This window comes from Triticum aestivum, chromosome 3D, assembly GCF_018294505.1.
Source record: "Triticum aestivum cultivar Chinese Spring chromosome 3D, IWGSC CS RefSeq v2.1, whole genome shotgun sequence".
NCBI lineage: Eukaryota > Viridiplantae > Streptophyta > Magnoliopsida > Poales > Poaceae > Triticum > Triticum aestivum.
The window spans coordinates 64,760,829-64,780,305 of record NC_057802.1 but is presented as its reverse complement, the minus strand read 5'-3'; the positions used below and the strand labels follow the sequence as shown (position 1 = coordinate 64,780,305).

General features: G+C 46.2%; 2 protein-coding genes across 2 annotated transcripts; one reads left to right on the top strand and one right to left on the bottom strand.

Annotated features, from left to right (window-relative positions):
* Positions 1-9,857: 9,857 nt before the first annotated feature.
* On the top strand, positions 9,858-12,870 carry LOC123074136 (uncharacterized). Its single transcript, XM_044497061.1, has 2 exons — positions 9,858-10,278; positions 11,600-12,870. Exons 1-2 carry the CDS (start codon positions 9,984-9,986, stop codon positions 12,499-12,501), a joined length of 1,197 nt encoding a protein of 398 aa, XP_044352996.1. The 5' UTR covers positions 9,858-9,983; the 3' UTR covers positions 12,502-12,870.
* Positions 12,871-13,779: 909 nt separating this feature from the next.
* Positions 13,780-16,999, bottom strand: LOC123077446 (transcription factor MYBS3). The gene is made up of 3 exons (XM_044499728.1): positions 16,529-16,999; positions 14,620-14,828; positions 13,780-14,519 (listed from the first exon to the last, which is right to left on the bottom strand). Exons 1-3 carry the CDS (start codon positions 16,818-16,820, stop codon positions 13,950-13,952), a joined length of 1,071 nt encoding a protein of 356 aa, XP_044355663.1. The 5' UTR covers positions 16,821-16,999; the 3' UTR covers positions 13,780-13,949.
* Between the last annotated feature and the right edge of the window lie 2,478 nt (positions 17,000-19,477).

Sequence of the window (19,477 nt, the reverse complement as noted above, 5' to 3'; positions counted from 1 at the left end):
TAGCAGTATCATGTGCTACAGTAACAAGTGTCATGTTGTTGTATTAGATACAGTAGCAGTATCATGTGCTGCTGAAGATGAGTAGTTGTAGGAAGATGATGCCCTAATGGAAGTGACATGAGTATTTGGCCTGCCCATCATGTTTGTTGGTTGTTTGCTGTCATGTTGTTATTACTTCCATTAGGGCATCTGTTGGTTCATTAATCTTAAGCCCATTATTCCATGGAATAGCTGAACTATAATACTATTATTCATTTATGATAGTTTGTGAGATACAGAAATAGATAAATTTAAGTTTGTAATGGCTAACAGCCAGACATGTGAATCTGTTCTTGATACTCCTTTTCCCTTTTCTTAGAATCATCATATACAAATTAGAACCTTTCTAACATCTGCATATTTCAGGTTTCCGAGGAGGTAAAGGAAGTGAAGTCCAGACAGTGCAGCAGCAGCAACACCTCCAAGGTGAGAAATATGTTCCTATTTATCTTTTTTTGCTCAAGTTCTTCAGTACATCATATAATATAGAGAAGTGCAGATCAAGTGGTGCAATCATATACATCTGGCCACTTAAGTCATCCTTCCCTTTAAGCAGAGTGATGCCTTTCGATGTCACACAATAATGTTTGTTGCAAGAACATTCTGCTCTTAGTGTTCGTTTGTTTACAAAGATCCTGCTTATATATACTGATGATGAGTCTTGTTGAAACCTTACATATGTTGGTTCCTGCTTATTTGCTCCAATGGCACAAACTTGAGCTGCTAGCATAAAAAGTGTTGCAGGCGACAGACAGTGAGGAGCTACTGTCAAAACTTGAGCTACTGTAAAAAATTCAGTTATGGCATCTAGAATTATGTCAGTTTTGTTTTGTAACTAGAAGACCAAAGTGTTAGGAATTCTGTCCAAACTGTAGTTTTCAGTATTCTGTCCAAACTGAAAACTGTTAAAAAGACCATGTGTTTTTTGGTCAAAATCTGCATGTAAAACTGAAATAATCAGTCATAAAGAATATCCTCAAGACCATGTGTTTCTTGGATTTCTGTAATGATGATGGAACATTATAAAGCATTGTACTCCAGTGTGTATGAAGGATACAAAAATTTAGCAACTTCTCTGATTTTATAAAGTTGTTCTTATATGGGTGAAACTTCACTTGTTTTTAGGCTAGTGCAGGGTGTTGCTTTATTGTGATGCCTCTGAATTACTTGTGATCACATTGAGAAAGACTTGCAAAGATGATGATCATCTTTTACAGAAAACAATTTCTGTAAACACGTCAGTAACTTTGCTAGTTTGCTGGGTTTTGTCTCCGACCATTGTGTCGTGATGAATTTGCAGGTACCCCGAGAGGCCCTTGAGTTTGCTGGAATGTCGATTAACTTCCGTTCCGGCAAATTCGGGTACTCCATATGTCCTATTTTCAGCAAAGGTCATGCTGAAATTTTCCGTGAATTTTAGCATGACTTTGCTAAAAATAGGACATATGGGGTACTTGCGACTAATGCATGGGCCGGGGTATCTTAGTACTTAGTTAAGTAGGATCAACTGCCCCGCCATTCTTGCTGCATTAAACCATAGGTGGCAATAGAGCCAAGTGATTAGGCCCAACTTAGAATTCTCCTTAGCATCGATAAACCCTAGATGATAAACCTAACATAGGTGGCAATAGAGCCAAGTGATTAGTGCCAAGTGATTAGGCCCAACCTAGGGTGCCTCGGCATCGATAAACCCTAAATGATGAAAACTTAACTGAGCATTTAGGGTGCCTCGGCGTCGACAAACCCTAAATGACAAAAGCTTAGCTTTTAGGATGCCTCGGTGTCAACAAACCCTAAATGATGAGACCATGATCTTGTTCCTTGACAATAACCAACTTTTTGACCAAACTTTTTTTCCTATTTAGAGCGAAACATGGCCCACAACGATGAGGCCGGCGGTTCGGGCGGCAAGCAATTCTGGGAGCTGTCCCAGGAGATGGAGGAAGAACCTCACCGCTATGAGGACGCCGCGGAAGACACCGATCCTGACTACACAACCCCTAGTGGCGTCGGGGATGACACCACTGATGGTGCCGCCGAGGATGCCACCACGGATGATGGCGGCGCACGCACAGATGGCAGCCAACCGAAGAGGCAACGGAAGGACCGGCGCCCGAACGTGCTCGGCACCGTCAAGGAGGAATTTACTGAAGTGAACTCCGACGGGCATCCAACGGCGCCCAAACATGTAGTCAAGGGGTACTCGGTTCAGCTCGGGTGCATTCTCCGGAGCACCGTCTCGATCAACACCGAGAACCTAAGGCATAAGGACCGAGGGAATTTGCGCAGCCTCCTCTTCACGAAGCTGCACGAACGATACAAGTTCCCCGCTGAGTTTGCAAACACACGCCTCTCAGGGAATAAAGTGAACAGTGCCGCCCTCACGAGGATGAGCACGGCCCTGTCTACATGGAGAAGCACGGTGAAGGCAATGATTGAAAAAGGTGATAGTTATGACAAGATCAAGGCGAAATATCCTTTGATGAGCGAAGATGACTACAAGGAGTTCAAGATCAAGTGCGAGAGCAGCGCAACCTCCGAATCAAGTCAGTGGGGGAAAGAAATGCGGGAGTTGAACTTAGGGGTCCACCAACTCGGTCCCGGCGGTTACAGAGTGGCGGAGCCTATATGGGACAAGGAGGACGCGGAGCGTGCCGAGCAAGGCCTACCGCCCCGCTTCGAGAAATTACGTGACAAGCAGACCAGGAACTTTGTCAGGGCCCGGTACAAGGAGGACCCGGTAACAAAGGAGCTTACCACGGATCCGAAGACCAGGGCGCTTGAGCTTGTTCTGGTAAGGAATACACCCCCGCGTAATTAGCTCCATATGGTTGCATTCTAATTAATGAAGCCAAATTTCTAAATGGTTCACATTCCTTCCGCAGGAGGCTGAAAGCAGTAGCGCGGGGTCGTCTCAGAGCTCCCCTTTTGACACCCCTTTAAATAGGGCGTTGAACGTAATGAAAAACAAGGATAAGCTCAGTAAGCCGTCGTCAGCTGGTCGTGTGGCCGGCAAAGGCTTGTCCACAAAATGGTCGTCATACTATACCGCTGGTGGGCGAAAGGAGAAAAAGACCAGCTCGGAAAGCCAGTCGCGCGAGGTTCAAGAACTCAAGGCACAAGTGGCGCGGATTCCGGAGATTGTCCAAGAGCAAGTGCAACAACAACTGGGAACGACGCTCACCGCCATTGTGCCTACCTTGATTCAGGGGCTGACGACGTGGATTGCGGGCGGCCAACAGGGGCCTCCCCCGGTTCCCAGCTTCACGGCCAGCAACTCGCACAACGCGCAGGCGGCGCCATTGGTGTCTCCGGCGGAGGCGGTATTCGTGTCTCCGGCGCCGGCACGGGCATTGGAGCTTAATGCACCCGGGTGTACGCCGGCCGGCACCTCGCCAGCAAGCGGCCCCTCCGTCAGTTGCACGCGCACGCCCGCCGTTGGCGGTGCCTCGACATTAGCCGAGCTCGACGGCATCACGGTAACTAAGCCTCTCGGCCGATGACTTCATCTCCTTGCCTTTGACTGGGCATCCCTGACGCCCTACATGTTTTCGCAGGGCGCCACCGATGTTCCTTGCACTCTCCTGCACTTCGTGGGCGGCGAGTTGGTCGATGTCGCCAAGGGCAGAATCGTTCAACCGGGCAACCGCGTGTTCCACGGTAATCCGATGCCACCCACCTTGTATAGGGTTGAACTGGTTCGGGTGCTGCCAGGCTGCGACGAGTTGTTACCTCCGATTCGACCCGCTGGGGCCGACGAAGATGATGTGATGACCCTCAGCGCCTGTGTAAGCTGGCCCCTGCTTTGGCCGAAGAGCCAGATTCGTTTGGGGGCGGGGGACACCACCCCACAGACAAGACCGCCAGTCGTGCCAGCGCCAAGCCATGGCAAGAACGCCGCAACGCTACCGGACATGCCGGACATCCCTATGGCACAGGATCCGGACATGCATATGGCACAGGATCCGGACGACGACGACAACGACGGCGGTACATTTTCCAACGTCGATAAGTACTTTGCCGAACATGGGTACGGTGACGAGTTCTGCGGGCCTCCTTCTCAAGAACCCAACCCTGAAAAAGACGACCGCGATCTAGCTGGTACGGCGGAGAAACCCAATTGCAACAGGCGTCGTCTGGCGTTCAGTTCTCAGGAGACGCCTCCAGCTGCCGCCTTCACCGAGCCTCAGATAGCTGAGGTGCCAAATATTATCAGCCCCAACACGCTCAAGAAGGCGGTCTGTGAGCAGAACTCGATCCCATTACAGCAGATCAGGAAGAAGGGACGGAAACGAAAGACTAACAAGGGCGCCAGTGCGAGCCAGCCGGCACCGAGTACGATCCGTGCTCAGGACGGGCCACCTTCACCTAAGGATATCTCGAGGAGGGTGCATGTGGCGGGTAGGCCGATGCTACCGACAAATATGCTCAATGCTGCAACCGGTGCTATGCGGAGTCTGCATGACAGTGTTCTTTCTTTGGAGAAGCGGCGTCTCAGAGAGAATGATGTGGCATACCCGGTTTTCGTGGCCAAGGTGCCAGAGGGCAAGGGCTTTGTGGATAGCGCCGTCGGGGGTACGATCGTCCTGCGGTTTGATGACATCTTTGCTATGCTTAACCTTCATCCGCTGCACTACACCTTCGTTCGGCTGTTTTCGCTGAGTATGGAGATGCGGATCATTAGAGACAAGACCCCGGACATTGTGATAGTCGACCCCTTCTACATGCGTGCCAAGATCTTGGGCAGCGCTGGGGACCGGCAAGTCGCGAGTTCACACCTCGAAGGCGTCATTCTGGCAAACCCAGATAAGGATAACTTCCTCGTGCCTTACTTTCCCGAGTAAGTCATCTCCTAACCGCCCCGTAACATATGATTTCTTAGATTTCGATCGTTCTTTTTTTTCTAACATTCCGTGTTCTGTGCAGTGACACACATTGCACACTCATCCTCTTAAGCCCGAAATATTCCATGGCCACGTATTTCGACCCGGACCGTGACTCCAAGATAGACTACACAAATATCAAGAAAGTTCTTGATGATGCTCTCCCCGGCTACGCCGCATCTGGAGGCACCTTTAAGAGGCCAGTTCGTAGGTACGGCAGGCACGTGTTCACCCACAATACGACGTTCCCCTGCGTCAAGCAGCCGCCTGGCGGTCAGAAGGATGCCTACTACGCCCTCCATCACATGCGGGCGATCGTGCGGGACCATAATCACCTTCTGCTACCAAATAATCTCAAAGATTGGGCCGCAAGCTTGGCGGCAATCCAGGACGCGGACATCCGACAAGAATTCTTTCGCATCCAGTCGGAGTTTGCAGAAATCATCCATCAAGATGTCCTTCGTACCTCGGGGCAGTTCTACCTCAAATTTCAACCGTCCAACAGTGAGATAGACACAACGCTACAAATGCAGGCTGACAACGCCCGCGACTTCATGACCATCACGACAGACGGCGGCTTCATCCACGCTCCGGTCCCATGAGTCGAGTCGAAAGTAGTGATGCTATGTGTAGTTCTGAAACATTGATTAGCTCATGTTGTAATTAAACTTTAATGAACTTGTATGTCTCTTTGGTTTGGACAGTCGTTCAACTTAGATGTAATCGATGCTATTTATTAGTAGGACCATGAATCGTGCTATTAATGTCTTGCTTTTCTCTTCCGATCCTTTTGTTGCATACTTATATATTGCTTATGTATTGTCTGTTGTTTGGCTAGTGCATAGAGATGCCGTCGTATGTCGTGTACAAGGGTAAGGTTCCCGGAGTCTACGACGACTGGGAGGAGTGTCGGAGACAGGTTCACCGTTTCAGCGGTAACAGTTACAAAGGGTACACCACTAGGGCGGAGGCGGAATCTAGATACGCGCGCTATCTAGCGGGAGAGAGGAGGGAGCGTTGGAGGAACCGGATGAAGACCAGTTTCATCGCGATGATGCTCATCGTGATGACCGCAGCTCTCTTCTATGTGATGGTAGTTTAGATGATCGATATCGACTTGTAATGTGAAGACAAACTCGCTACTCGCGGTCTCGAGACTTGTAATGTTCTATCTTTGTTCGGTCTTTTGAATTCGGAGACTAATATGATGAATTGTATTCGGAGACTAATCTTCTATTGTATTCGATGAATCTGCTGTTGCTGTGTGGTGCTGCTTATATTCTGTCCAATAATATATTTTGTAATCTGTGCAAAAATCAGAAAAGAAAAAAAATCCCTAATATACATACTAATGGCGCATCACACCAACGTGCGCCATTAGTATGCCAAAGGATACTAATGGCGCATCACACCGCAGTGCGCCATTAGTATGCCAGAGGATACTAATGGCGCATCACCCAGCAGTGCGCCATTAGTATGCCAAAGGATACTAATGGCGCATCACCCCGCAGTGCGCCATTAGTATGGCAAAGCACATGGGTATATATGGCCCCCTGGGAGGCATACTAATGGCGCACCGTGGCCTATACTAATGGCGCACTGCCTGGTGCGTCATTAGTGTGCGCCATTAGTAAAAAATACTAGTGGCGTGGTGCTAGTGGCGTGCGCCATTAGTAGGCAAAACTGGTGCGCCACTAGTAAGCCTTTTTCTAGTAGTGCAGGATTCTTCGGATCGGCGGAAGGAGCGTTCCCCCGCCCAGCCATGGCGAGAGGAGGAATGCGAGTGGCACGGCCAGGTCCGCACCGAGGGAAGCCAGGCACCGCCGTACGCTTCGCAACCCTAGGCGGCGGCAAGGAAGAGCGATCGCGACGATCGTCGTTCCTGCATGGCCCGATATGCACAGCAGGAGCGTCCAGACTTTCCTGGGCCACATACCCATTGAAATTCGGTCCACTAAGCCCCTCCTCAGCTCCCCCATGTTGGGCCTCATACCCACGCACGGGCTCACAGCCGGCCCGCTCATCGACAGCCCCCTCTCGGCCCAAGATGAAATTCAAACGAGCAGCCCGGATCACAGCCGCCGTGCTGATCTCCGGCGCCGGCGGCGCTGTCTCCGATCTCCCCTTCCTCTTCTTTTTCTTACGGACAACCCGAGTCCAAGCATCTTGCGGGAAAAAATCTGACAAAGTCAAGGGTTGGATGCATACCTTAGGTAGAGGCCCTTTCCAAGGCCGGATCGCAGTCGCCGCCGTCCTCCGGTGAATGTTCCGGCGAACAACCTCCACCCTATCCTCGGTACGCAGCCCGATCCGCGCCAGATCATCGCCCGACACAATGTCGTCGACCAACGTGGCCACCTCTTCTTCCGAGTACCTAGGGCTGAACGCCTCGCAGATCACGTCGGATGGCGTCGGTGAGTAGTCGGCCGGCGGGATCCCCGTCGTCGTCCTCCTCGTCGTCCGAGGCCGCGAGGACCCAGAATCGTCCCCCGACACGCCTCGTAGAAGGGTCTGCAGGCACCGGCGGCCGGCTCGCGGCGTTCGCCGCGGGCGCCTCCCGCGTCGCCTCAGTCCCCATGAAGCCAATGAAGTGGTCACGAAAACAATATCCCTCGTCACAAAATTGACATACCTCGATAATTAAAAGGTTTTATCTTTCAAGCAGATGTGTCAAATTTTGAAAGAAAAAAAATACAGTCATACTAAACAAATAGTAGTAAGCCCGGATATATTACTCCCTCAGTCCCATAATATAAGAGCATTTTTGACACTACACTAGTATCAAAAAAGATCTTATATTATGGGACGGAGGGAGTAATATATTTGTAGGTTTAAACAGAAAGAAGTCATATGTCTAACTGTTAATTATGCATGTAAGGTATATATGTAAAGGTAACAAATAACTGTGATTAATGACAGGCAAATTGTAGGGTATTTTCATTCACATGTATATCTCTACCTTTATATTAATAAAAAATACTCCACAAAAACAAAGTCGTGACGGCATCTCCAATGCAAAACCCCAAAACGGACACCTCAAATGTTCGCGGACCAGTTCGGACGTGATCTGCAGCCATGATACGAGAAGGAGCCGAATGCTTATTCACAAATAAGTCTCATTTGTCCGATTGGGAGGAGAGAGGTGGCCATGCATGTGGTTTCTTTAGTTGGATATGTGTGTGGTGTGCGGTTAGGAGAAGAGAGAGAAAGAAAGGACGACCACGTGGTTGCTTTTTGTTGGTCAAGTGGATGTCCGGACACCCGCATAGCCCCCCCTCTCCCAACTTACTGCAGATACCAGAAAATGGACAATGGAAACTGATCCACGAATATATAGAGGTCTTATTGGAATGTAAAAGTGGTCCGAACACTTCAATCCAAATATATATACAGAGTTTTGAGAGCCTTTTTAGGAGATGGCCCTACAGTACAAAAGTAAAAAGATCTGGACCGTTAATACAACCTGTAAGACTTTTTTTGCGAAAGAAAAACCTGTAAGACTTTTTTTGTGAAAGAAAAACCTGCAAGACTTGACAAGGAAGGCTCATTCCATGGGGAGTGTTGTTTTGGCTCCTGGATAAACAGTAAATTCAAAACAAATAGTAAATAAATTTTAAGAATTCTATTTTTTTTTGTAGATGTTCATGATAGTGTAACAAATGTGCTTGACAATTTTCATGCGAAAAGGTGTAACATTTGGAGGCAACAGTTGAACGTTTGATTTTTTTTTTCACAGATCGAAATGTTTAAGCTTTCGCCCTAAATATTTAGGGATAGCATTTGGGTGTGACAATAAACACATGTATTTTTAAGAAAATGACAATTACAAAATATATTTTTGGTGAGCAGGAGCATTTGCTCCCTAGAGCCAAATTGGATTTCCGCATTCCATGATTGTTCAAAGTTCATGAACTGGGCTTTTGTTTCCTGGGAACTCCTATTCCATTCTTTATGAGCGAATAACCCCTACAATGCGTTGTGGGCCAGCAGTCCATCTAGCGCTTCATGCGCGTATGGTTTTCAGTGATTTTTTCATTTCAGTTGGTTTTTCATCCACCTTTTTTTGGTTTCGGTTGGTATTTGTTAGGAAATTTTTAATATTATAAGATACATGAACCAAAAATATTTGAGGATTTAAATAATACGAATCTCTTTTAAGAAATATTCACATAAATTTTAAACAGTGTTTTTAGCGGGGTAAATTTTAAACAGTGTTAAATACTTATTTAAATGTTCATGAATTTATGATGTCATTGATTACGGCTCATGCGCATGCGCTGTTGTTCCCTTGGTTCGGCTGGCTCATGTCGCTCGTCATGTGGGAGACAAGGTGCACGATTTGGAGCAAGCCCTGGCCCGCATCGGCTCATAAATGGGCCTGGTGGGTCACCGCTCGTGAGCAGTAGCAGCCGTGAGTTTGGGAGAAGTTAGTTAGTTTTTCGAAAGAAATTACTTTTCATATTTTCAAAATATAAAATTACTTAGAATAAATAATACCTCAATTTCGAGAAATTTTTAACACATTTTCATAAAAATCTTCAATTTTTTTGAAAAAATCATTAATCATGCATTTAAAATTGTGCAAAGAGTATAGAAAAATGTTTGTGATGTATACAGAAAATGTACAATGTATATTAAGAAAAGTAGACACCAAAAAACATATTTTGAATAATGTCATTGATTAAAAAAATTGAAAAACTCAAAAATTCATAAAAGTGTACAATATTCGGAATTATTTTAAAAACATTTATTTTAGAAATTATACACAATGTAAAAATGAAAACAAAGAAAATGTGAAAACAAAAAAGAAAAAGGACAAACATTAGCCGATATGCGAAAGAGCACAAAAGAGAGCGATCTCTAGGGTTTTGTACGTGGAGGAAAAAACAAATCAGACACGCACCCAAACCCTAACCAAACAAATCCAAACCAGGGGGAAAAAGTGATGGGGAGCCGCGGCGTACAAGCGGCGTCGTCGATCGGTGCCTGCGGAGTTAAAACGTACTACTAGAATGACTGGGGGCGAGGACAATCCGATCGAAGAAAAGAAAAGAGGCTGGGATGGACAGCGGCAGCGCGCGGGCCGTCCCGTCGTCGAAGTCCTCCCAGAGCAGAGTAACCTTCGGCGACGAAGATTCAACCGAAGAGAAGAGAAGAAAGATGGAGAGCGGCAGCGCGCGAGCCGTCGCGTCGGCGGGGGCTCCGCAGAGGAGAGTGCCATTGGGTGAGGACGGCCGTCCGCTCGACGGCGTGATGCGTGCCAGCCTCATTCGCCACTTGAAGCATGGTGACGGCTCTATCTTCAGAAGCAACGGTTATTGGACGAAAGTCTATCGCCTCCAAGATACCAGCGAGAGTACGTACGTAATTTTTTCATCTTATATGATTGCTGAATGGCTCCTATATGTGGTTTTTGGTTTTGCCAAATCATTTATTTTTTCCGATGTAGGAGGTTGGCTCCCAGTTTCCTTAAACTTTCTGTATGTACTAGGAGACCACTAAGGTTTCACTTCATGACTGCGACCTTTAGAAGTAAACATTACAAACGATTTAGTTTACACCTTACAACCAGCAACAACTCAAATAATATTTGTTTCAGTAAAAACCAGAGACATCAACCTCTGCATTTTTCAAGATTTTGACAAAATCCTAAAAGCACCTCTTTTATAGTACTGTGGCCAAAATCCTAAAAGCACCTCTTTTATACTGTGGCCAAAATCCTAAAAGCTCCTCTTTTATACATACTATATACTCTCCTCGTTCCAAAATATAAGATGTGTTTAAAAAGTTAAATGATACTATTTTAGTGTTACAGTTATTGATATTTTACTCTCTATATACTTGGTCACTTGGTTAAACACAGATAAGGTTGACTTCTCTGAAAATTAATGAACGGATGGTATTAAAGTAGAGGTGCTATATGATCTAAAAAGATGGCTAAGAGCATCTACATGCACTGTTTCTGTTGATTAAAAAACCCACGGCACCTATTGATCGAAGTAGGGATGCTATATGATTTCAAGAAATGGCGCTACTGAGCATTTGTAATCACTTGTTTCTGTTATTTATAGACCATTTAAACGCATGGGTCCTCATGATTGCACTGTATTTCTTTTTTTATTTAACTTGCCTAATATTAAATCAAGATTGTCTTTTTGGATGAGTGTGAGGATCCAACCCCATTTAAATCAATCTCGACCCACTGTTTTCAAATTTTGTACTGTTTACCCTAAAGAGACCACGTTATAGTCACAGTTTCTAGATTAAAAAGAACTGTGCAGCTATATTTGAGAAAGCTCTTGCATTTATATATTCTGCACAAATGTTCGAACTTTCTCATTCTCATGAAGGACAAATGCTCCAAATATTTAGTTTCCTCTGATTTTCTCTAGTCGTCAATTTATTTTGTGACTGAACTTCAGAAATATATATGCACAGTTAGTGCAAACTGTGCTTGATATATGTTTTTTACCTAACTTCAGGATATCGATAATATTGCGTTGATAATTTGTAAGCTTAGTATTATCATATTTCTGTTTTGATTCCACTTTCTAGCCTTGCTTGCATCAATCTATGTATCCTGCCACTAGTTCTCTTCATCTCCTTTTAATTGAAATTTTGGGGTTAACAATTTTTATAATCTACTGCATGTACGATTCCCATTGCTTCTCAATCAGCTTGTCTGGAGCCAATGATGATGACCGAGCCGTTAGCCTCTTGCATGCCTGACGGGATGGTTTGTGAAAGGCAACATTTTCGCACCATGCTGCAGATATTCTCCCTGAAGCTAGCTTACACTTCTTCACATGTTACTGGCCCAGTCCAGTTGTACGGATACGTGGCTGTCAGGGATCTTTTGAACCCTATGCATAACTACATCTTCAACCGCACAAGGGATGGTCCTTTCGTCGTGGAGCATGACGGCCTTATGCAAATGACCGGCCCTAAGAGGGGCATCAGAATGGGGGCTCCCGTGCTGATTGAGTTCGACATGAAGGTCAGGAGAGGATTCGGAGAAGCAGAAGATGATTTACAGCTCATCGATTGTGTTGCATGCTTCAACGACATAACCTCGAGACATGCCACGAAGAACAAAAGACGGATCGATGGCGATTGCGGGGCGGTGGACATAACCTATGCACTTATGAGGGGCGCCGCGGAGGCCACCGTGCAGGTTGGGATATCAGAGCTGGCACAGGACGGTGGCTTGATAAGGCTGAACGCAGCATTGTTTTACACCAAGGAGTTGAGCGCGCAGATCCAGCTGTTTGACGGAGTTGTCGCCGCCGAGGCGTCTGAGCTGAGCAGGACTGTGCTTGCCGTGGCGAAGGGAGGTCAGTTGCTCGTATCGTTGATGCTCGATCAGACTGGTGGCTCGGGTGATTGCGCTTTCAGTCGTAGCTGCACCTTCCCTGTTCAAAAGCATGGAAACCATGTCTCCGTTTTCAAGCTTGGGCTGGTCACTATCGAGGTGAAGGTAACCTGGTCGACTTTGGACATCCCCATAAGCCTTTTGGGTCCAAATTGCTTCCCGTGGGAGTTCATGGCAGCTGAGGACGTTGAGTATGAAGGTGACTGAATAGCACTTTCTCTTGGTGGGGTGTCCTCGCTCCTAACTAATTAAGTATTATAGGATGTTTGTTATCTGGATGTCGATGTCATTTCTGAATGCCTATGTGTATGTGAAATAGCCGCGTTTTGTAGGTTGCTGGTACCTCTGTTCAAGTTTGTTTGTGTTTGATTTTCCGATGCGCATGTTTGGATGCCCCCTGTGGTTTCTTTAGACTGATTCTCATCACAAGAAAGTATTGTCATAATACTTGGGACTTTCAGACTGGGTAGTAGCAAATATAATTCCCCTGTAAGCGCATTCATAAGACACATGACATCTGGATTATTATTTTTTATGCATTTCGACACTCTGTCCTGATGCAATTCTTTGCCTTCACACTTGTTAATGTTGGCTTGCCACTAGCTGTGGCAGCCAGATTTACGGTTGTGCGAGTTCTTGTGGGCATCACTGGACACTTTGACAGCCCTTCTCTTGCTGGTGCCTGGTGGTCAGGAACAACAAAAATCTGAGTAAATTGTACAGAACGACAACCATTGTGCCACTATTTTACAGAACCATGACTTGTGTGGATGCTAATTTGCACAAAACAGCGACTTTTGTGCTGAAGTCAAGTCACTAATTGTGCGGGGGTTTTTTTTTTTGACGCGTCAACGGTGGGCTTACGCCTACCTGAACTTTTATTACCAATTGAGGAGCGGTTACATGAGGACAGAGTTACATATGGGGGGAGGAGAGACGAAATTACAAGCAAAGAAAAAATAGGAAGAGAGGGTAAAGCCCTCCCTCCTGAGGATCAAGTTTACAAAGACACAAACAAAGACGAATACAGAAAAAGGAACAGCAAAACTTCAAAATCTCCATCCCTTGGTAATTACTCCCTTCGTAAACTAATATAAGAGCGTTTAGATCACTAATTTAGTAATCTAAAGGCTCTTATATTAGTTTACGGAGGGAGTAAAAGCTAATATACCAACAACCCAGTTTCAAACAAAAAGTCGAGGAATTTAACAGTCTACAAAAACATATATGCCAACAACCTACATAAATCATTCTATTAGCTTTATGTTTCAAGCAGATCTGTCAAATTTCGAAAGAAAATACAGGAATATTAATATATATTTTTATTAGTAAACCCACAAAGATATGTAAATTTGTAGACTGAAAGAAGTCATATGTCTAATTATAAAGTTTGCATACAAAAATCTCCAAAGTATTGAAGTTGTATCAGTAAAGGTAGCAATAGTGTGAGTTTACTGACAGGCATATAGGATATTTTCATTGACATGTGTGACTCTACCTTTATTAATGAAAAAATAAATAAGATGGTGATACATTAGCTTAGAAGCTGTTACGGTACAAAAGTACAAGCGCAGGAGCTTACGCAACATTATAGAGTATCAGGACCATTAATACAATCTGTAAGACTTGACCAGGAAGGCCCATTCCATGGCTCTTCAAACTGCATGGATTGGGCTGTTGTTTCCCTGACTAAGGTCAGTTCTAGTCATTGGTGGGCTCACATGAAAAGCTGATTGTCTTGTATTTGTCGGCCCGGTAAGCTGAAGGGAAAGAGCAGAAGGTTCCATTGAGCCAGAGGTACCCCCACCAATGCTGAGCTTGGACATACTGACAACCTCATCCGCCTTAATTGCCTCCTTTAAATTTACAGGAGTGGGCTTTAGGACTTCATGGGTTGCGTTTGCTGCTTCCACATTAGAAACGTTCGCAGGCCAAAGTGTTAGTGGAACAGGGAGCAATGCAGGGTAGAACGCTGGAACTGTCGAGACAGATGCGGCCTTGAATGATACACCATTGTTCATCTCCAAATCTGGTGCTTCTAATGAAGGCCCTGCATATTCAGATTCCTCGTGCTGCCTTAGTTGCAAAGTTGGCAGATCTTTATCACACTCTGCTTCCTTCTGTCGCCCGAGATGAAACAGCGAAAGTTTATTTGAACTTGTTGTTTCATCTTGAGTGGTGCAGAGCGTAAACTCTTCCGCGCCATCAGGGGACTCATCCATTGGCTTCAGGTTGAAGAGGAAAGCACAAGTATCAGCACATAGTTTAACATATGTGGAGAAGGCAGATAATCCCTGTTATTATGCACAGCAAAAAATTGCATACCATTTCCGGGACCATGTCAAACAAGCTTGACCTCCTCTTCCGTCTTGAGAAGTTTGTCTGTCTAATGAAGTACTTCTGGGCGTGGCTGGCCACCTGAGTTGGGGTCCTTGAGACAACAAAACTACGAGATATCCCACGCCAGTCTCCTTTGCCAAGCTTCTGCAGACCCAGTAGAAACAACCTATGCTCTTCTTCAGTCCAAGGTGTACCTGAAGCACAAATAGGTCTATGATTGGAAGCTGCACTGACAATAATAACATAGAGAAGGAGACTTGCCCATGTACATTTCAAAAAAGAAAATCAGCATTGCTATCTGAACTTGATATAAACCACGAGCTTTTGGCTTTGTTACCTTAAAAAGAAAAAGTCAGTTCAGAAAACCATTGTGTCTGGCCTCAGCTTTCTACGCAGTCGGTCACAAAGTTCATGCGCCATTCCACACCACCACAACGTCCAAAAGCAAAATGTGAAACAGACCGAAAGAACCATTCTAGCATTCCTGAATGACTAAAGCAGAAAAGAAAGTGTCACCTACTTAATCTGTATCGCTGTCCCACTAAATCTCCCTTGTTTGAATTCATGAGTGATTCAACTGGAAAGTTCTACAGCACAGCACAATTACATGATGTGGTCATGCAAGAGGTAGGCACTTTTATATCAACTAAGATGTTGCCCCATATAAAACAAGGGCACTCCATCATAAGTATTTTCCTTATGTTTGTAGCGGCATATTTCATTCAATTTCAGAACCATTAGCACAGAAGACTTAGCACCAAAATACAATATCACAACAGGAAAAGGAAAGCTGACATCTAACACTCTAACAGACCTACCTTAGTCTATAAGCAACTAAAAGGGCACTTGGCTCCTACAGTCCCTTTGAAGCCAAGTGCCAATAATAAAGTACCCCAGGGCGGGAGTACAATCATACAATAAAATAGCATATCACTGCAGACATCTAGGACTGGTCAAACCAGCTGGAAATTAATATGGCTAGATTCTTTTAGGATCAGGTGATTAAATAAAGGTCAAAGAGACATCAGGGCGGGACTTGTGGGGCTCTTTATTCGTGGCCAGTCACTGTCGCTCCGCAATGTGATCTACACAGGCCCTGTGTGTGATGCACATGTGCATGCTAGTTAATCAGGTGAGAAAAGATATGGAGGTAGTACGTTTGTGTTGATTTGTGTCGGCTATTCTGGACGGTTCATAAATATCGCATGGCAACAATGGTATCAGCAGGCAAACAAACAAATTCTAAGCATGTGTTCAAATTATTGACACCCATTCAAAATAATTTCTTATAGGAAACACAAAAAATAGAAAACTTTTGGAGCGCTTGTTGGTTTCTTCAGTGGAATTGGGACTTGGCACGCTTTGATATTTAAAGGAGGTTTGCTTATCATTAGTATGGCATCTTGGTTGCATATGAATCTCCGGAGAAGCGAAAGTATACGAGGAACTAAAAAGAAGGGTGAACTATGCGATTAACCCACAAAATTATGTTTTCTCTCGTGCACAAGATGCGATGCCTGAAGCAATATAGTACAGAATTTGAAGGAAGCTAACTAAATGATTAGAGATTAAAAACACTAAATAATTGGGGGAGACGACAAGAAAATCGTCTCTTTCCTCTCCTAGCTGCAGGTTTTATTTTATTCATCCATACGCTAAGCGCTGCATGAGGCGCCGCGGTAGGTAGATGCACCTGAAGGCGATGAGTTAACCAGAAGCAAACAGATGCGGAGACGGTACGGGGCGCTAATGGCGGAAACTAAGACGCCATTTTCCTCGGTCGCTCAACGAGGTAATTCGCCGAGGAGGAGAGAGGGAATGTTCTACCGTGGAACAGGAAGATAATAAGCAAGATACGAGCAAACGAGGCATTGAGGGAAGATCTTGGTGGTACCTTTCTTGCGCTCGGCCCGGCCATTGGTCGAGCAGGAGGCGTGCATGGGGTCGTCGGAGACGTACCCCGGCGCGCCCTCGCCGCCCCCCGGCCCCGCGGCCGGCGACGAGCCCCCGGACCCGCCGCCGCCGAGCGACGACGCGATGCAGCTCATGCTCGCGCTCTTCTTCATCGCGGCCACCGGCGGCGACGTGAGGTGCACGCCGAAGAGCCTCACGCCGCCGCCGGAGCGGGCGGGGCAGGTCCGCGCGTTGTGGCCGTTGTTGCTGCAGTGCGAGCACCGCCTCGTCATCCCCACCGCCGGCGAGGCGCCCCAGGGCGTGTTCGCGCGTGCGTGCGTGCGTACGAGGAGCGCTGGGAGCCAAAGGAAGCGTACCGCCAGATGTGTCGCCGTGCGCGTTCAGTTCGTTGCCTCCTCTCGCTCTCTCTCTCTCTCTCTCCGGAGGGAGGGGTGGTGATATTTTTGGGTATTTATTGGGAGGAGGGGTTGAGCCTCGGGAGGAAATGACAAGAACGGCCATGACCTCCTTTTATTAACGGATCGATGGATGGCGGTAAACTCCACTTGTGCACAACCACTCCGCCCTGCAGAAGTATCCGAGGAGCTCGCGTGTGCCTTTTTTTTCTTTATCGTAACTTGCTAAAACGCAATCAGTGTGCATTTTAAGCTTTTTATATAAAGTTTTTTTTCTGAGGATTAGCTTTTTATATTAAGTCGACGCCAACCTTCGAGCGGGTGAACGGCGACGCACACTCGCTCGGTGCAACCCTAAATGACTCGGCATATCGGCCGGATCGACATAATGACCATTGGTTCGGCAATTTTGATCGAAATAGACGGTTCAGAAGAGTCGCCACTCCGCCCTCCCGATCATCATAATTTTGAAACGCGCTTCAAATACAGCCGGCAAGCCTCTGTATTTGAAGGTTGTGAGGCGTTGATTTGGAGCATGCTCTATTGTCAACCGCTCGCGCGGAAGGGAAATCACCCCTTCTCATCCTCGTACATGGCCAATCTTCCATCACTGCTAATGGCGCGGATGGGTAGACGCCAATCTCATCTGGAAGCGAGCTAAAGATGACGGCCGTCGCATGCCAACTGCCCACGACAATTACAGCCATGTTTTCAGCCACTTTTCCCTGCCGCCTGCAGGCTGCAGCTATAAAAAGGTCATCGCCATGAATGATCTAGCTCGTATCCTCGTCGCCTGCAGCTTCCTCTATGGCCGGACAGGCAGATTGCATAGGAGGAGAAGCGGATCCTGGTCGAGGAGGAACCGCATGAGGCGGCCGCCCTCCTAGCCGAGGAAGAGGAGTGTCACGCGCTGGAAGCCGCGCATGAGGATCCCACGCTCCTCAATGAGTGGGCGAATTGGGATCTCAAAACACATGCCACCGTTGGAAGCCACGTGTGACGATTCTGACTTTACGCATCTCGCCGATAGCCTCCATATTACTATATGGAGTGTGCTTCATAGCATTATGGAGGCAATCAATATGGTGACTCTACTCAAGATACTCTCAGGTTACATCTGTCATTTGGTATCGAGGTGGAATGGTGGATTACGATAACCTGGTTTCAAAAAACTTTTGTATATTTTCAAGAAGAGAGATGAAAACACATGCTGCATTGTGCTTATCAAGTAAAGTAAAAAACTGACGAGATGTTTAGAATCCACTAAAATTTGAAGGAACGGAATGGTTTATGTACGAAATTTAAAAGCCAATCCTCCCCCACCCGCGCGCGCGTCCACCCTAACACGCCTATGTGAACCCTTAGGCGTTGGGCGCCGCTCTGCCTTGACGTGTGTTTGCCACCAAGGAAGCAAATCGTTGCAATAGCAGAGGACCTCTTGCAACTATGCTAGTGAGCGTTATAGAGGTGGTACAAAGTAGGGGCAGCTCGCCTTTGCAGCAGTGGCGCCGGCTCATAGGATCCACCAACCGCTCGTAGGAACATGCATCCCGACTCACAATGACCATCTTCCAGCAATGAGGGACGACGAACTCAAGCTTGCAACAATCAGCCCCTAGCCTTGCAGCACCAGCAAGTGTCCCCCTTGTAGTGGAAGCATCGTTGAATGGGCCTTGCACAACCGGTACCCCTTGCAACAACAATGTCCCCCTCCTCCCTCTTCCTCATTGTCGGGATCCTTTCCCTCTCTCAGTTGCACCTTTGCAACATCTAAGAAGAACCATGGGGAGGCCACAGATGCATGAAAGTAGCCTTGCAGCACAATGGTTCGATGTGTGCAATAGCCTAGTGGCGCGGCGGTCCAAGGGCAACACATGATGGCAACAACGACAAGCTTGCTTGTAAAATGGTGGTTGATCGGCGAGGATTTGTGTGTGCGCCCTCGGGTTGGGGAGAAAGAAAATGTGAGGACCAAACCGACATGGGGAGGATGAGGCAGGGGGAAGAGTGTCGCATGGGGCCCATGAGGACACATAGCAAATGTGTTGGTGGTCGCCGACGCGAGCGCATCATCGCTATTCTGGTTCGAATCATTTATAACACTATAATTCAAAGCACACCATAGGGAATTCTTTTAGAGTTGCACTTCTATGACAATTGTAAAATCTTTTGTTCCAAACGGGTGACTCTATGTGTTTCTTCATTTATACCATCTCTGTCCTATAATACAGTGTCTTTTTGTTTCACAAAAGTCAATCTTCCCAAACTCTGACCAAGTTTATAGAGAAAACTATCTATATCTTTTTTAGGGAAAATTTATCTATATCTACAATACTAATATATATCACATGAAAATATATTTCATAATGTCCACTCAAAAAACGTTTCATAAAAATCTAATGGTACTTAATTATTTGATGTTCTAAATATTGATGATTTTTTCTATAAACCTTATAAAAATTTACAAAGTTTCGCTTAAAAATTCAGCACGCACTATATTTTTCCCAAACTGTCTTCACATTTTGTTTTGTTAA